This window comes from Myxocyprinus asiaticus, chromosome 41 (genome assembly GCF_019703515.2).
Source record: "Myxocyprinus asiaticus isolate MX2 ecotype Aquarium Trade chromosome 41, UBuf_Myxa_2, whole genome shotgun sequence".
Lineage (NCBI taxonomy): Eukaryota > Metazoa > Chordata > Actinopteri > Cypriniformes > Catostomidae > Myxocyprinus > Myxocyprinus asiaticus.
This window is the reverse complement of record NC_059384.1, coordinates 15,402,145-15,421,301: the sequence shown is the minus strand read 5'-3', so window position 1 is coordinate 15,421,301 and position 19,157 is coordinate 15,402,145. Positions and strand designations below refer to the sequence as shown.

Below are 19,157 nucleotides of genomic sequence, written 5' to 3'. Positions count from 1 at the left end.
GGTTATAGGGTGCTAGCCATAGTAGGATTACTGTTTGCACAATATAACCGTTCAGAGGCTTCTGCTTGGTCTTAAAGTCATAATTTTACATTAGTGGCTACATATATGCAGAATGTGGTACGTTATAATGATTTTTTTTTATTTTTATTTTTTTTATGTGTGGTGGGAGCAGGGCAACTGTGATATGCTCATTTGTAATATTTTATTTCCAAGAAAATGTAGCAAACCATGTAATCCCCAATTATAAATCAAATCAAATCACTTTATTGTCACTCAACCATATACACAAGTGCAACAGTGCATGAAAGTCTTGGGTGCAGTTCCGAGCAGTCATGACAGTGATGAGACATATACCAATTTACAATAAACATCAGATTTACACAACACAATTTACATATCTAATATACACATAATTACCCATGATATACAAATAATAATATACAATGTGCAGTATACAATACACACATTATATAATACACATACACACAATATAGAATACACAGTATACAATAAAAAGTATATATAAAATATACAGTAGGTTGTATTGTGCTGTATTGACATTCAGGCTGTCGGTTGGTAGTCAGTTGCCAGTGTGTTGTTAAGAGAGAATATAATTTATAACAGTCCAGTGTGAGATTAATAAGATTAATAAAGTGCAGTGCTGATGTATATTGATCGTGAGAGATCAAGAGTTCAAAAGTCTGATTGCTTGGGGGAAGAATCTGTCATGAAGTCGGCTGGTGCAGGTCCTGATGCTGCGATACCGCCTGCCTGATGGTAGCAGTGAGAGCAGCCCATGGCTCGGGTGGCTGAAGTCTCTAATGATCCTCCGAGCTTTTTTCACACACCGCCTGGTATATATGTCCTGGAGGGAGGGAAGCTCACCTCCGATGATGTGTCTGGCAGTTCGCACCACCCTTTTCAGGGCTTTGCGGTTGAGGGCGGTGCTGTTGCCGTACCAGGCGGTGATGCAGCCAGTCAGGATGCTCTCTACAGTGCTGGTGTAGAACCATGTGAGGATGTGTTGGTTCATTCCAAACTTCCTCAGCCGTCTACAGGAAGAAGAGGTGCTGATGAGCCTTCTTCACAATGGCCTCAGTGTGGACAGACCATGCGAGTTCCTCTGTGATGTGGACACTGAGGAACTTGAAGCTGCTAACTCTCTCCACCGGTGCTTCATTGATGGTGATGGGGCTGTGTTCTCTGTCTTTTCTCCTGAAGTCCACCACAAGCTCCTTGGTCTTAATGACGTAGAGGGAGAGGTTGTGTTCCTGACACCAGCGTGTCAGAGTGTGCACCTCCTCTCTGTAGGCTGTTTCATCATTGTCAGTGTTCAGACCTACCACCGTCGTATCATCAGCAAACTTAATGATGGCATTGGAGCTGTGTGTTGCCACACAGTCATGTGTGTACAGGCAATACAGGAGTTCTCAATACTGAGAACACAGCCCTGCGGGGCTCCAGTGTTGAGGGTCAGTGATGAGGAGATGTTGCTGCCCATTCTAACCACCTGGCGTCTGCTTGACAGGAAGTCCATGATCCAGTTGCACATCAAGCTGTTTAACCCAGAGTCCAGAGTTTCACATCAAGCTTGTAGGGCCCTTTTGTGTTGAATGTTGAGCTGTAGTCTACAAACAGCATTCTCACATATGTGTTACTTTTTTCCAGGTGGGAGAGAGCAGTGTGTAGTGTAGATGCAATGGCATCATCAGTGGAGCGGTTGTTGCGGTATACAAACTGCAGTGAGTCCAGTGAGGCAGGCAGCACAGAGCAGATGTAATCTCTGATTAGTCTCTCAAAGCATTTGCTGATGATGGGGGTCAGAGCAACAGGATGCCAGTCATTTAAGCAAGTGATTTTGGATTGCTTTGGTACAGGCACAATGGTGGAAGTTTTTAAAGCATGTGGGGACCACAAACAAGGAGAGGGAAAGTTGAAGATGTCAGTAAAAACACCAGCCAGTTGGTTCGCGCACGCTCTGATGACACGTCCCGGAATGGCGTCTGGACCCGTGGCTTTACGGATATTCACCCGTCAGAAGGATTGGGTTACATCTGCTAAAGAGATGGAGAGTGAACTAACATCTGTAGCTTTGGCCGCGAGAGCTCTCTCCGCAAGGGTGGTGTTATTTCCCTCGAAACAAGCATAAAAAGTATTAAACTCATCCAGGAGAGAGGCAGCGGTGTTCACGGCAGAGTTTTTATTCCTTTTGAAGTCTGTGATGATATTAATTCCCTGCCACATGCTTCTAGAGTCGGTGGTGTTGAACTGTCCTTCAATCTTGTCTCTGTACTGGTGTTTGGCTGCTCTGATAGTTTTGCGGAGGGCATAACTGGCTTGTTTATGCTCCTCCGTGTTCCCGGAATTAAAAGCGGAGGTCCGCGCATTAAGTGCCGCACGAACATCACTATTAATCCACAGTTTTAGGTTAGGGTAGATCCTTATAGTTTTGGTCGGTATTACATCATCTATGCACTTCCTGATGAAACATGTTATGGTATCAGTGTAGACCTTGATGTCGTCATAAGAGGCGGACCGGAACATCTCCCAGTCCGTGTGATCAAAACAGTCTTGTAGCATAGAATCTGATTGCTCCGACCAGCACTGGATCGTTCTGAGGGCGGGTGCTTCCTGTCTCAGTTTCTGCCGAAAGCGGGCAGAAACAGAATGGAAAAGTGGCCCGATTTGCCAAGTGGTGGGCAGGGGAGGGATCTGTAGCCATCCCGGAAGGGAGAGTAGCAATGGCCCAAAACTCGGACCCTCGCGTGTTGAAACTGATGTGTCGGTAGTATTTCGGTGCTATTGACTTGAAGTTGGCTTTGTTAATGTCCCCAGTCACAATGCACCTCAAGGTGTGCGGTTTCCTGCTCACTTATACTCCCATACAGTCCTTGAGTGCCTGGTCTGTGTTGGCTTGTGTCGTGATGTACACAGCTGTGATAATGACTGCTGTGAATTCCCTCGGTAGCCAGAATGGTCGACACAGAAGCATGAGAAATTCCAGATCAGGAGAGCAGGAAGACTTGATAGAATGTATGTTCCTCTGATCACACCAGGATTTGTTGATCATAAAACATAAACCACCTCCTCTGCTTTTACCTGAGAGGTCTTTCACTCTGTGCACAGAGAACCCCACAGGTTTGATGGCTGAGTCTGGAATCTCCGCAGACATCCAAGTTTCTGTAAGGCAGATAATGCAGCAGTCCCTTGTCACTCGTTGGAAAGAGATCTGCACTCTCAGCTCACAGAGCTTGTTGTCCAGAGACTGAACATTTGCCAGTAGAATACTGGGTAGCGGGGGTTGATTTGCGTGATGTCTTAGTCTGATGAGAACGCCAGCTCTCCTTCCCCTTTTCCGGCTATGTTTCCGCGGCCAGGCTGCCCAGACAAAGGACTCCACTGGCGTGTTTGAAAACAGCGGGTCGGCACTGAGGTATTTAAAGTCTGGTTTTCAGTGTGCTATTGCAGAACCAATGTCCAAAAGTGTTGTCTATTGTAGACAATAAGGCAGACAACATCCAAGACAAAAAACATAAGAACTGTAGACAAAACAAACAAAAAACTGCAATATTGGGTCGGAGCTCGCAACGTAGCAGCCATACTCGGCGCCATCTTGAACTCATATATACAAACTACGATGGAGCATTTTCACAAAAAATTGTATGCGAACAACCTGAAAATCTTGAAGTTAATTTTGGTGTGGGGTGAAATTGCTGAGCGTTTAAATCAAAGAAAATGTAGGATTCATTTTGCAGCTTTTCTTAATAAATATGACATTGCGCAAATGGAGAAAAATGCTGGGTTGAAGTGAAGCTCATTGCAAGCTAGACTAATTTGGCCCTCACTTTTTGTTTTTTCATTAAATATAATTTAAAAGTTTGTTGGCTGGCTCATCTCTCCCTCTGTTGCTGTTTTGTTACTGCAGATTTATTCTCCAAATTTAATTTCCTCATCCTCCAAGCCTCTCTTAAGCCTCTGGGATACAATTATAGAGCTGTTGCATAGAGAATGGCTGTCAATACAATGCTTTCCACATATTGTTTGGCTGTGCATTTAGTAATTAATTAGTGGTGCAATGCATGGCACTCTTTATAATTCTGAAAACATACTGCTGGGAAATCTACCATCAGAGACTTGGCATCAAATTTCAATAAAGGGGTGAATTATCTGTCGACAGTATGTACAAAAATGTATTTCATGGAACAACACATATAAATAATAAAATCTTTCATTAAGTATTTTAAAAGTTTTCCCAGGGTAGCAGAATGAGAAATGTGCATTCTGAATGGATGTGGCATGTCCGCCAGAAGATCCTAAGCAAAGTACGACATCGCAGATCCCATTAAAGATGCAAGCCACATTCAACCCTAATTACCTTTTACAATGCCACAAAATGGTTTCCAAACATATTTTGCTCAGTATGGCCAAAAAATTACTAGCAACTTATGTAAAGTGTAATGTGTGGAATCATCTTTACCTCGGCTTTAATCTTGTTGTCTCCAAAGCATAGGTGCTGCAGATATGCCGCTGCATTGGACTGAACTGAGGGAAACTGGTGCTGCAACATCTGAATGACCTCAGGCAACTCAGGGTCTCGCCAACCAAACTCCCTATGGAGAAAGAGTGAGAGAAAAAGAGAGAGTTTCACACTTTTGACATTCAGTAGGTGGTGAAATAGGACTTCTATGTTATTGCATTGGGCTGCCAGACCTGCACCACTACTGTGAACATCTCTAACACATGGAGGGTAAAGTGAAATAAATGCCTTTCCTGAAACGGTTACAGGGAAAATGGTTTCCATTATTGTGTTATTGCTGTGAAACAGTGGGCACAAAGAGGTGGTGAGAGTTTACAATTGTGGATGCCTGTGAGTGGGTGTCTTTGTGCTCCCCTATGCGATAACTACTAGATTTGCTCATTCTTACTGATGTTAAGGAAGTTTGACAGAAAGATTGGTTGTACTTGGAGAGTTTAAGTTTGTGCCGCAATAATTCTTCTCTTACCGCATATACACTTATGGGAGTCTTGTATTATGCAGCAGATAGCCCCAAAGTCATAGAGTACCAATAAAGGTTTTCAGAGACATAATAATTTAGCTCCAGAGTAGATGTGACCCAGCAGTTAGTGTCAGGTTTCCCACACCTTTTGACCAATGAATTTCCATGGACTTCTATGATTGTTCCAGTCGCTCCTGATTGATAATAAGGATTTTACAAATATCATGTTCTAAAGACTGCACTCATAAAGAACAATTTCTAGCCAATATTTTAAAGAATATCATACTTTTTCAAAACCTCTAAAACCCCAAATATTAAACTCCAGTGCATATTGCTGGAATCACACTAGCAGACTCAGGACAACTGGATTTGGGTGGGTGGTGTCACTCTTAGTGACTGTTGTGACTGATATTTCCCTCCTAGTCAGAGAGCCTGTCACACTTACCGGTTAAAAATGGAGGGAAGGTGTCACACTTAAAGACTGCCTTTGTCTTTTTTCAATGCTTCACTGTCATGGCCCATTTTCACAGCCAATCAACTTGAAGCTTTTGACTACACAGGTATTTTTCAATATTATTCTTAGAGTCTGCAGCATCTGCTATGCAGCATCAGTATATTTATATAATCTAAAGCTATTTAAATATAAAGCTTATGTTTACATTATATATAAAATAATATAAGACCCAAGTATTAAATGAAAAAGGTTCTACACATTTATTGTCATGCTGTGCAGAGATCTAGGTAGCAGATAAGTTTTTCTTTTAATGGTCTGTCATGATATGACATATGAGATACGTATGTCATCCAAACATACTTGTTGACTCCAAAGAGCATTAAGCATCTCCTCCAAACGCACCATCCACGAGCGCTTTTCAGATGCAATGCTTTTTCTGCAGAAAAATTGCTACCGTCCTCTTTTACACATGAACTACACTCATTCGTCACTGCCTTGGTGACCCTCCCACTGAGAGACGCTAATGTGCGCTCCATCTCCCTCTGCCTGGCTGGTGATTATGTTAATGAAGCTAACACCTGAAAATCATTGGAAAATTTGGCTAGTGAGATGGGACTTAACTCATCCTGCTTCATTTGGGCTACAGACATCATGTATAACATGAATAACACCTCAAATTGTGCAGCTTGTTGAGGAAAGGTGTGTTGTTACTTTTCTAAACAATACATTTTTTGATTTTCGCCTGGCGGATTATAAAACAGGTGAAAATAATCCCATGTATATCAAAGAGACTTGGGGCTCTTTTGACTTGGGCCAGTAACCTCAGAGCAAGCACCCAAATTACCTTAGCAACCACATAGCAAAATCCTGGCAACCACCCACAATACCCCTGCACTATGGCAAGTTTTGCACCAATCATACTTTCTTCAGAAAATGCAAAAATCTAATTCACTTTTAAAGTTTTCCTTTTTGCACACACAACCAAACACCAGTCATTCTCATATCTATCTTAGAAGCAAAAAACAAAATCTTTCAGGGCTCATCTCAGAACATGGCAGCCTTTGATAAATAAAGGCCCTAAACAAATGCCTTTTATCATAGTGAGATAAGGATTTGATACATATAAGGAGAACCACAGGATGAAATCAGAGTATTGCCAGTGTCTTAAGCATTTAACCTGAGGGCCAACCTGCTCTAAGGCAGATGCTCCAGCAAACAGGCAGATAAGCATCCGCTTGCCTGGAGATAAGGGCCTGTTCCTCCCAGGAATCAGCTCTCCTACTCGCCAGTCCGTAATCAAAATGAAAATGATCAGCTGATAAGATAAGCATTGTGCTTTTTGATTAATTAAAACTTAGCAGGGATTCCATGTTCAAATGAAACACCACTCATGTGCTGTATGAAGTGGGGCTGGGTCTGCAGGTTTGATAACGTTGCTATCAAACGTTGCTAAACGTTTGAAAATTGGTTCAATTGTCGCCATCAGAATTGTGTTTCTTCCTTTTTCCCAACTGATGTGCAGGAACATCACAGGCAGTGTGACAGAACTGGGGCAGAAGAATGTAGCTGTATTCGTGTGAGTATGAGCATTTCAGTGCTTTAAACAGAGATGAAAGCTCACATAGCAACGCATGATCATACAAACATGCCTGTGCATACACAAACACATAAACACACACTAACAAGAAATCAGCCTCAATCTTTTAGATCTTCCTCCTGAGGCATCATAAGTCTGTTTAGATCTTATACACATTGTGTGTGTTTACATGTACAACAAAATACTGATAACATTCTAAATGACTCAATACAAAAACCTGTTTCAAGGGTTTACATACAAATTAATAAACCAAAAATTACCTGCACGTCCATGTCCAACTAAAAACGTGTCTAGATCGGGTTTTGCTTGAAGCATATAGAGCTGAAGAGTGTAATTTGCAGAGACAAAGTTGCTATGACGGCAGGTTTGGAATGCTAAAACAAGCAGAGCAATGTTTTGATGGCGCCACAGAGCCACATTTTTAACACTTTTCGGGGAAATAAACCTTTTGTTTTCTCTGCATATTAAAATAGGATAAGATAATGTTTCCCCTAATACAGAACAACATTTATTGTATTTTCATAAGCATGATCAGTGTAAGAATATGCATATCAACACACACTCAATCATGTGTTTTACACACATGCATTAGATTCCAACACACGCAACAATGAAGTGATTGACGAGACACTGTGAACTACAATTCCTGTGCTCAATTCATCAGCTCCTGGTTATCCCTCTTTCACGGACACACATACACAGATAAATGGCTATCAAAGAGGGAGTGACAACACAGAATGTCTGAAAAGCTGTCTAAACATCTCCTGCCTTGTACGTGCATCTCTCTCTCTCTCTTTCTCTCAGCTTAGACACTCTGATTAGCTCAAACAATCAGCATTGCTTTAATGCAGCTCTAGGTAACAGCACAGGACTGCAGGAAATGGAAAATGAGCCATGGCTTTTTCTCCTCAACCAATCAGCCAATGAGGAGACAGCATCTCAGACTTGGAAAGTGATGAGTCCACCCAAGTTGACTGCTGGCAAGGCAGTGGTCAGTGGCTACAGTGAGAAGACAGGCGTTGCCATGGCGTCCGTCCAATGGCATGCAGCCCTGGCCAAAGGAATATTTTTAGCAGATGGACTCTCAGACTTAAATCATTTTCTGTGATTACGTGTGAGTGTCCATTAAAACGTTGGTTGGTATAAAGTGAAACTGTCCCTGTGATTCCTGTAATGGCCATTAAATAAAATAACACAAACCCGGCAACATCATCAAGCATTTAAGAGTCATTAATACAAGTAATTCAGGCTGCCATAGTGAATAAAGCTGATTTAATCTCACGGCAGTTTGTGGTCGGACACGGAGTTCATTGACAAAGCTGATTTATACCACTTTAATCAATACCTCGGACTGATTGTCTTACTGCTACACAACTCCCAAAAGGCGATAGAAGCAGTAAATAACAGACAGAGTCTCACAGAGACAGACAAAAATTAACTGACACGTAATTAAGTCTGCCACTACAATTACAGTGGGGTTTCTTGACCATAAAGAGACATTTTGAAAGCTATGTTGGTATTCTGACTTTCAAAACCAAAATGCAGTAACTGCACATTTAGTCATAATTGAGTTCTAACTAAAATCATGTCTCTTTGACTATGATGTGTGCTGTAGTAGATGGGTTTGGCACAAATGTCCTTGGATTAAAAAAAAACACATGTTTGTACATGAAAAGTAAAACATTTGGGAACTGTGCACTTAGGGGCTGTTCACACCAAACACGTATTCTGTCTGTCTGCACTGATTTTCAATTGTATTCCTATGTGAACTTGCAATAGACAGACATCTTCCAGCATTGTGCCCTGTCTTGCTGCGTATCACTAATAAGGATAGTTATTTCAGCGTCTCGTGCAGGAGCAGCGTGCTTTTTTTACACGTTGTGTCAGTTTCAACTTCAAGTCTGTTCTATTTGTTGCGCACATTTAAACTGTCAACCAATTCCATTTTTTTCACTAATATCTGATGCAAATCTTGTTGCATGTGTGCAAAAAGCAAAAACACATATTTGATCAGATTTCTGACATCCAATTTGGGGCACTTTCATTCTTCTCTTAATTTAAAATTGTTATGTGAAAAATAGATCTAAAATTTGGGGACGCTCATGTTAAACACCTGTAGGGATTACTACTAAAAATCTAAGTGATTATGCTATAGTGCTTGTCATCCAAGTGTTTTTTGGCAGGGTATTAATGTAAACATTCAGTTATGTCTTAGGTGAATGTAAATGGGGGGACAAAAAAATTTAATGTGTAAAAATATCAGATTTGTGAATTAAGTTCTGCAGTGTATTCTGCAGTACATCTCAAATAATGCAGCGACGAGTGACACAATGGGACTCTATAGTTCAGAGTCCTGAGGCGATTCCCACCTACATGACATTTCACTGTCATGCAATGCTCTACTATAATTTCACCCTCACAGCCCGTGGCATTCACAATTTTACTTCTCATCCACTATGCCCTACAGATTTATATGAATCTAATCTATTCAAAAGATTTGTTTGTGTGTTTACACTTGAGTGTTTGTCTATTTTAAACATTTGTGAATGTGATTCAAAGGTGACAGTGTAGAGTATGCTTGTTATCAGAATAGCTAAACCTAACCTCTTACTACAGGATTCTGACAGAATCTGTTAACCAAAACTGAAGTGCAAAAATGATTGTTTTCAAACAGGACCTACTACTATTGGTCAGACAAACAAAAAGTTTAAATGCTTTAAAATACAATACAGAAGTAAATTAACAAGAGCTGCTGAAAAGCAGCAGAGAACAACACTTAAAAATACTGTGGAATACTTCACCCAAAAAACAAAATTCTCCCATCGTTTTCTCACCCTCATGACATCCCAGATGTGTATGACTTTCTTCTGCTGAAGAATATTTCAGCTCTGTATGTCCATACACTGCAAGTGAATGGTAACCAAAAGTTTGAAGCTTCAAGAAGCACATAAAATCAACATAAAAGTGATTCACAAGACTTCAGTGGTTTTATCCATGTCTTATGAAGCGATCGAATCAGTTTTGGGTGAGAACAGACCAAAATATACAGGTAACTCTTTTTTTAACTATTAATCTTGACATCAGCAGTCTCCTTAGCGATCATGATTTCAAGCTCGATTACACTTCCTAGCACCATCTAGCGCTCTGCACAAGCACTAGGAAGTGTAATTGAACTTGAAATCATGATCATGCCTAGAGGCTGCATTGGCAAGATGTACAGTGAAAAAGGAGTTACTTTTTGGTCTGTTCTCACCCAATACAGATTGGATTGCTTCAGAAAACATGGATTAAACCACTGGAGTCATATGGATTACTTTTGTGCTGACTTTATTTGATTTTTGGTGCTTCAAAGTTTTGGTCACCATTCACTTGCATTGTGTGGACTCAGAGCTGAGATATTCTTCTAAAATATTTGTTCATGTTCTGCAGAAGAAAGTCATACACATCTGGGATGGCATGAGGGTGAGTAAATTGAGAATTTTCTTTTTAGTTTGAACTATTCCCATTGAGCACAGTGGCCTCCATCTTCTGTAAATGGAAGAAGATTGGAACCACCAGGACTCTTCCTAGAGCTGGCCGCCTGGCCAAACTGAGCGATCGGGGGAGAAGGGCCTTAGTCAGGGAGGTGACCAAGAACCCGATGGTCACTCTGACAGAGCTCCAGCATTTCTCTGTGGAGAGAGGAGAACCTTCCAGAAGAACAACCATCTCTGCAGCACTCTACCAATCAGGCCTGTATGGTAGAGTGGCCAGACGGAAGCCACTCCTCAGTAAAAGGCACATGACAGCCTGCCTGGAGTTTGCCAAAAGGCACCTGAAGGACTCTCAGACCATGAGAAACAAAGATTGAACTCTTTGGCCTGAATGGCAAGTGTCATGTCTGGAGGAAACCAGGCACCGCTCATCACCTGGCCAATACCATCCCTACAGTGAAGCATGGTGGTGGCAGCATCATGCTGTGGGGATGTTTTTCAGCGGCAGGAACTGGAGGCTAGTCAGGATTGAGGGAAAGATGAATGCAGCAATGTACAGAGACATCCTTGATGAAAACCTGCTCCAGAGCACTCTGGACCTCAGACTGGGGTGAAGGTTCATCTTCCAACAGGACAACGACCCAAAGCACACAGCCAAGATAACAAAGGAGTGGTTCTGGGACAACTCTGTGAATGTCCTTGAGTGCCCCAGCCAGAGCCCAGACTTGAACCCGATTGAACATCTCTGGAGAGATCTGAAAATGGCAGTGCACCGACGCTCCCCATCCAACCTGATGGAGCTTGAGAGGTCCTGCAAAGAAGAATGGGAGAAATTGCCCAAAAATAGGTGTGCCAAGCTTGTAGCATCATGCTCAAAAAGACTTGAGGCTGTAATTGGTGCCAAAGATGCTTCAACAAAGTATTGATCAAAGGCTGTGAATACTTATGTACATGTGATTTTTTTCGTTTTTTATTTTTAATAAATTTGCAAAGATTTCAAACAAACTTCTTTCACGTTGTCATTATGGGGTATTGTTTGTAGAATTTTGAGGAAAATAATGAATTTAATCCATTTTGGAATAAGGCTGTAACATAACAAAATGTGGAAAAAGTGAAGCACTGTGAATACTTTCCGGATGCACTGTATATGGTTGTGTGACAATAAAAGTGATTTGATTTTGATTTGAAGAGAAAATATATTCTGTGGTTCAATATAATTTCATCAAATAAATGTCATGTCAACTTTACCAACTAAATTACTCTTCAACAAGGTTTTAATGAGATAAAGAGGCAGCTTTGTTTTACAGTCTGCCTGATTTATTGATAAGCTTGAAGAAGCCAAATAAACAAAATGATGATTTATTGATACCCTCGTGCCCTCAGAAATGGGAAACATTCTCTTGGGCATTGGTAAAAGTTCTTCTCAAGAGACAGGTGGAATTTAATTTTAAATGATACACTACAAAGGGCTGAGCTCGTTGGAAAGACACCAGACTCCACAGTGGCAACACTGAGAAGATGGTACAGGAATAAGTGAGGGTCATATTGGTTAATAGTGCTGCACAAAAAAGTGCTATGATCCATCCTATGTATAAATACATGGCTTTATCATATTTGCAGCTCTCAAAGAAGGACATAAGACTATAAGAGGTACCAGTTAGCACCTAAAAGGAGATTAGTTGATTTTCTGACATTTACTTACCCTCGTGTCATTCCAAACTTGTATGACTTTCTTCTGTGGAACACAAATTGAGATATTAGTCAGAATGAAAGCCTCAGTCACCATTCACTTTTATTGTTTTGATATAATGAAAGTGAATGATGATTGAGACAAACATTCTGCCTAATTTCTCCTTTTGTAATCCATGGAAGAAAATAAGTCAACTTGAAGGTGAGTAAATGATTACAACATCATAATTATGGGGTGAACAATGTATACAATTTAATGAAAAATCAACATGTGGCAATTTAAAACAAAAACTTGAGAGTAGGGCAGTCATGATAACTTGATTAAACTATTCGAGCACTATAAAAAATCCTTAATTAAAATGTATATTCCTGATTATTCTGTAATATGCCTGTGGGTAGACAATGCAAGGATGCCTGTAAAAAAACAGACAAAAACAACAACAACAAAAACAAACACACACACACACACACACACACACACACACACACACACAAACACATTAATCCATTATTCGTCAGAACAATTACCAGATTCATGTGATTACCAATATCAACAATAGTTGACTCAACAGTAAATTATATAAATAATTTAATTTATATAAATTACCCTTCTCTCACAAGCTTTCTCAAAACAAACAGATAAACAAACTACACATTTCCTTCCAGTAAAGTTCTGCAATAGAATGATCAGCATTCCTGATGTGTGGAGGCAAAACTCTGTAAAGGTCATTAGGCTATGATCTTGAAATAACCAAGAGTCTCCCAACAATCTTCCTATTCTAAGCAGGAAGACTGTAACACAATTAAAAAGTCAAACTCCTTGTCAGTAATTTAATTAAAGCAGGGTGTTATGCCACGTTGCATACTAAGTGCTGCTACCTAGGTGATATGACTTTAATAAATCCCTGCTTGAATGACTGCTGTATATGCTCACTCAACTACAACAGGCAACAAATACATTGACAGAACAGGTCCAAATTCCACTTTACACACAATCAAAACTGAAATAATTAGGCTGCGGAAAGATGAGCGGAACAAAGGCCCGTCGAGAAGCCGTTACCCTTTGTCACACAATTATTTTTATTGTGACATTGCATCAACGGGAGGTGACGCACTGTGCAATGAGTCCTTGCTTTGCTTTCCAAAGAGGTGATTGTAACAGCAAAGGTGTGAGTGGAGCATTTCAGCAATGCACATCTATCTAGTATCTGTTTTATGATGTATGGATACATCCACAAAAATACAGATGAGCATAAATACTGTATATCCATACTTCAATCCATTCAGCTAAGTGCACAGAATTCAGCTGATGTTCCCCCTAAATCAATGCCGGAAATGTGAATAAGTGTGCAGATTTCATGTGCCCATTACATAGATAAATAGAATGTGTTGAGGTCTAGGTGTAGCATTACTGAGCAATCTCATGATATGGCAGATAGAGACATATGTGCTTCTACTGGGCAACTTTAAAGTGAGGCACATCTGAGGACACACATCTAGAGGTCAGGCTGCATGTGGCATGAAACATTAAATTAATGTTTCTGAAAGCCTGGGATGGATGATCTCTGGGGTCTCTGGTGTGTCGGATCTACTCCATCAACTGCAACTCCACAATACTGATGAAAATGATCATATCACAAAGTAAGTGACAGAGGTACACTGTATCCTGAATCTCTGAAGATTTCCTCCATGCTGGATAGGTTTGTGAGGATGCTCTGGAACGCTCAAAGTTGCATCTGTGTGCTATTGTCTCTGACTCACATGATGAGAAATGACAGCTGTCCTTGAGGCGTTCCCCTCAGAGGCTTTAAGGTCAGACTGCACGCAAAGACAGGAGAAGTATGTGTCAATTAAAGAGCGATGGAGAGAGGGACAGACATCTGTGCACCAGTGAAAAACAGAGCGTGGCTGGTCAGTAGGAATGAAGCAATGCTATTTATACAGAGAAGACATCAAGTTAAAACATGTAAAACACACACACACACACACACACACACACACACACACATATTGGTGCGGCTATCCTTATGAGGATTCTCCATAGACATAATGATTTTTGTACTGTATGAACTATAGATTCTATCCCCTAAACATACCCCTAAACCTAACCCTCACAAAAAACGTTCTGCATTTTTATATTTTCCAAAAAACATAGTTTAGTATGATTTTTAAGTTTTTTGAATTATGGGGACACTAGAAATGTCCTCATTAACCACATTTATAGCATAATACTCTTGTAATTACCAGTCTGTAACCTAAAAAAAAGTCAAAACCCAAACCCGCCCACACACACACACACACGTGATGAGTGGACACAGTTACCTCGATGGCACGTGCCTAGCAGAGAGAGCTATCCAATTAAAAGTGGATTTACACCAATGAGTGTGGGAGTTGACATCTGAATGGTACAGGTTAGGCTTGACTAATTATTCCAACACATACACTCACATTCACAAATTATGGGATGCATGTCTACTGTTCATTCCCACAGTCTGCTATCTATATCAAGTACTTTGTCACCAAACAGCCTAATGGGAAGACTGATGGGCATAATTTCATATTCTCCAAGCTGGGGTTTGCATTTGGTATGTTATTGGCATGGTATGTGGTATTCATTGACAGCATGCACCTGAGCTGGTATGGAGTCCACAAGTTTGTGCAAAACCCCATGATCCATGTTATGATCATGATTTGAGAATGTTCTATAAAGCATCTTGTGTGCTTCAATGCAAGCAAGGAAATCTGTCAAAAGAGTTAACATGGTCAGTGTCACAAATTTGCTTATTTGATTAGTGACCTATGAATATTAAAGAATCTTGAATATTTCTTATTAATTTTACACCATAATCGAATGTTCTTGTTTTAATGTATTTTTCTTTTATTTCCTAGTTTAAACTAGATTTTGAATTCCAGATTTTTGTTGTGGTCTTAGACCTTTCAATAGGGATGCCAGAGTAATTTTCTCGATTCTTATTAAAAAATGGGAGGCAAAATTAAATCTCATAATATACAGTGCAAAATAAAGCATACTTTACACTATTTATGATTTATAGTATGAGTGACAAAAGATCTTGACATGTTCTAGTAGTAGGTCTATTTTAAAAATAGCCATTTTCAAACTTTAGTGTCGACTGTCAATTTCCAAAGCCTCAGAATTTTCTTTTGAATCGACTACAAGCCCTACCTTTCAATCCCCACTGTAAGTATATTAGATATACAGTGTAGATTTATATCAGCCATTGGCCACTCTGCTCTCCAGACATTAACATCTGCATCGGCTATTGAAAAACCCATATTGGTCAACCACTGTTCCTTGAACAGATCTAATGGAACAAGTAAGTTCTCTGAATGTGATCAAATTACTATAGATCCCTGCTGAAAGCGGCCTGTGTGAATGGATTTTGTAGTTTCTGCAAGATATGAAGGTGGCATGAAGCTGAGATGCCATCTATTTGTCTCAGCATGCATCGAGAGGGTAAGCAGAGCTGGAAATAATCCCAGGCTCACATGGGAACTGCATCCCAATTAGATCATCGTATTCTGCTGCTGTATGAACATAGCCCAAGTTTGGATCTGACGCCACTTGTCTCGTGTCACCTCGTGAGGAAATAGGCGGGGGTTGGTGATGTCTGGCCGTGTAAACAGTTGTGATTTGTGAGGCTGCCAGCTAAAACCTCTCTCTCCCTTTCTTATCACGGTAAGTGCAGTCTTTCATTATACCGCCACAATATTAAGGAGAATGAAGGTGCTCTTTCACTGCAACAACATAAGAGACAAATTAGCTGGTCTAATAAAAATATAGATTAAGGCTCTAAATGGTGGCATTTACATTATGTTGGTCTGGAATGGGCAGAAGAGTAAATACACATGCTGCTGTCGAGTCCTTTAAGTCTGGCCATTCAAATGAAATGTGTCCACAGCTATACAGTAAGTACAGATACAATGCATGGGACCAGAATTATTACCTGAACAACAGTTGTACCGTGGACAGAGATGCTTCCATAAACTCCCACAGAGATATTGTTGGGGAGCATGTGGAAGAATAAGTTGCCTCTCAGAGTCATTGATCCATCCATGTGCTAGATCTTTGTGTGGGGTTTTTTGTCAGTTTGCTTTGAATGGTATTGGTATTTTTGGTGGAATAAACAGTAAGACAAAAGTAGATGACAAATAATGGGAAGAGGTATAATATTTCATTCATTATTCTACAACACTTTGACATGAACAGTTGAGAGTGCACAAAGCAAACAACGACAACAATTCTCAATGTGTTTTGAGAGATTCGCCGAAGTTTACTAAAAGTGCAAAAACATTAGCCCTCATGACTTTTCCAGTTGTTCATGATTACTAGACAAGGATGAAAATAAAAAACAAAACAAAACAAACATTAAATTAAAAAAATATACTTGTAGAGCGGAGGAGGGCGGGGCCGGGCCGGAATGACGCACACCCGGACCCCAATCAGCCTGATGAGGCGAGCGAGGGATAAAGGCGTCTGGAGAGGGCAGCTCGAGAGAGAGACAATTATGGGCAGCTGCCCTGCATGTGTTTATTTGTCTTTTTATTATTTATCTAAGTTTATTATTAAACTATTATTTATATTGTCAAAACGGTTCTCGCCTCCTCCTTTCCCTCTAACCCCCACTCCGCCCCCCCCTTCTAATACCTGCTATTGAACAGAAACAAGGCCAAACAAAACTCAATCCAGCAGGGAAGCTCAATGTGGGTTGATTTATTCATTTTTAGTTGATACACAAAGTCCATTCCTGTGGCCTACATCAATACATAAAGCACTCTCTTTGAACACCAGCATATTCCTGCTTGTGTCTATTCTTCAGTAAAGTGCACAGATATTCTAGAAAGGAGGTAACAATTCTGGGGACACCATCAGGGACACCACATAAAATTTTTACTGCCTTGATCCATTTGGAGTTCAAAACATCATAGCCAAGAGCATTCTTTCTATCTCGCTCTATTTTAAAAAACAGGAAGTAAACAGCAACAGCAAACAAACAAACACCAGAATAACACTACAACAAAACATCCACTAGATTAAAACAAGAGCTAAGCTTTGTGACTGGCATATCAAATACAACATGTAGCAACATTTCCAATTGCTGAAGTCAGCATAGGCAGCAAATGCATCCAGTAGTAACTTCAGAAATTTGAATATGGCGATTAACTAGAATCAAACTCACTAAGAAGAAAGATGCAAAAGAACTAATAAAGGCATCAAAACGTCTGCCTCAATTCAGGAGTGATAACTAACATGATCCTCTGTGGCACAGACAGACATCTGTCTAGTTGGGTTGGGCCTTAATAATGTGACAGCTCAAAGCAGACAGGATAAAAAGAGAAAGAACAGACGTCACTCCAAGAGAACATTTAATGCAATATTTGAGCCTGTGGGACTTGAAGCCCTCACCATTACTTTTAGCTTCAGTTGTGTCCAGTGTAGTTCTCATCCTCTGTTGACTAACAGTTATTTGATGTGTGATATATGACAGACATGTGTTGTACATGTGAGGAGTGTCTTACATGTTGTCTCTAAGATTTAGATGTGTAGAAGATGAAGAGAAACCCAAACAAAACGAGAGGAACCAGGGCTAACATTCTGCATTAAATATAGGGTTAACTATCCCTTTAAGCCTTTACCCAGTCCAATCAGTGGTAAATGGCTTAATACACATACTAACTGTCTTAATGAAAATGTAAAAATTCTGAAAGATTTCTATGAGAGTTAGTTTTAGGGGATAGAAAATATAATTTGCTCAGTATAAAAACAGTAAAAGTCCATGGAAAGTCCCCACTGTGACAGAAAAACAAATGTGTGTGTGTGTGTTTGTGTGTGTGTGTGTGTGTGTGTGTGTGTGCACGTGTGATTAGGCAAGTTAGTTGATGACTTTCAGAGCCTGTTTGTATGTGTGTGTGTGTGTGTGTGTGTGTGAACGTGTTGGTGTTCTGTTATTATTCAAGCACTGTTTACACAGAGACAGATGCATTCCCCTCTTGTTCCCCTGTGCCGTGGGATTTGCTCAATAACAGTGGTGTCCCTGATGAGACAGGCTGCCAGTGGACCATATGGTCGGCTGCCAGCATCATATGGTCTCTCTCCCTTCTCAAAGCTTCTCAACACGAGTTCTTACCTGACAGATTCCATACTGACAAACAGAGACCTCAGACACACCCTTGATGCTCAAACGCTGACAAAGAGCAGGACTGAATAAGCCAATAAACATCAACCCGACTTCAAAAGGAAGCAAGTAACAGATAACTAAAAAAAAAACAAAAAACAAAAAAAAAAAATCTCACACAGGTATTTAGCCAAAACGCACACCATATGATCAAAGGCTGTGGATTTAATAGCTAGTGGGAGCCTTTGCATTTATAACTGGCCGCAAGATGCAGACAGGCAGTCCTGTGCAAGGAGCGATGCCGAAACGTGGGCTTGAGCAAATATAGTTTGAGGGGGATTAGACCGTGTGAGCAGAGTCCCAGGGAGAAGCAACTGTATTTCCTTGCTTTAAGCTAGCTAAAGTTTATATTTGATATGAATGCATACATTTTCCACCACAAATCCTTCTCATTGCAGTGTGACGAATAATAATGGTTACGCAATTTACCCTAAGAGTGATTACCAGGCAGACTATATTGTGTTTATGTTAAATGCATCACACTATAATGATGTAAACAGTGCTGCGTGCATGCTCATAATTATTAAAGGTTCTGCACTGGTATTCATGTAGAGTTGGATGGGTGCACACAGTGTCAGAATATACAGTTACATTTGTTCTTGTTCATCTGCAGAGTGTCACCACACCCTGATAAAAAGTCAAGTTTAGACCAGCATAAATGTCCATGCCTGTCCTGGCTGGTTTGGTACTTGTTTAACTGGTAGACCAGCACAACACTGGTGATTGTTTTAAAACTATACTAGAAGTACTGCT

General features: G+C 40.4%; 1 protein-coding gene across 3 annotated transcripts in view; it reads right to left on the bottom strand.

Annotated features, from left to right (window-relative positions):
- The window catches only part of ctnnd2a (catenin (cadherin-associated protein), delta 2a), a 474,718-nt gene that overhangs the window by 171,846 nt on the left and 283,715 nt on the right, over window positions 1-19,157 (bottom strand). For all 3 annotated transcript variants that reach the window (XM_051682873.1, XM_051682874.1, XM_051682875.1), the window contains one exon: window positions 4,478-4,610. In XM_051682873.1, the coding sequence (XP_051538833.1) occupies window positions 4,478-4,610 (133 nt within the window). The remainder of the gene's footprint in view (window positions 1-4,477; window positions 4,611-19,157) is intronic.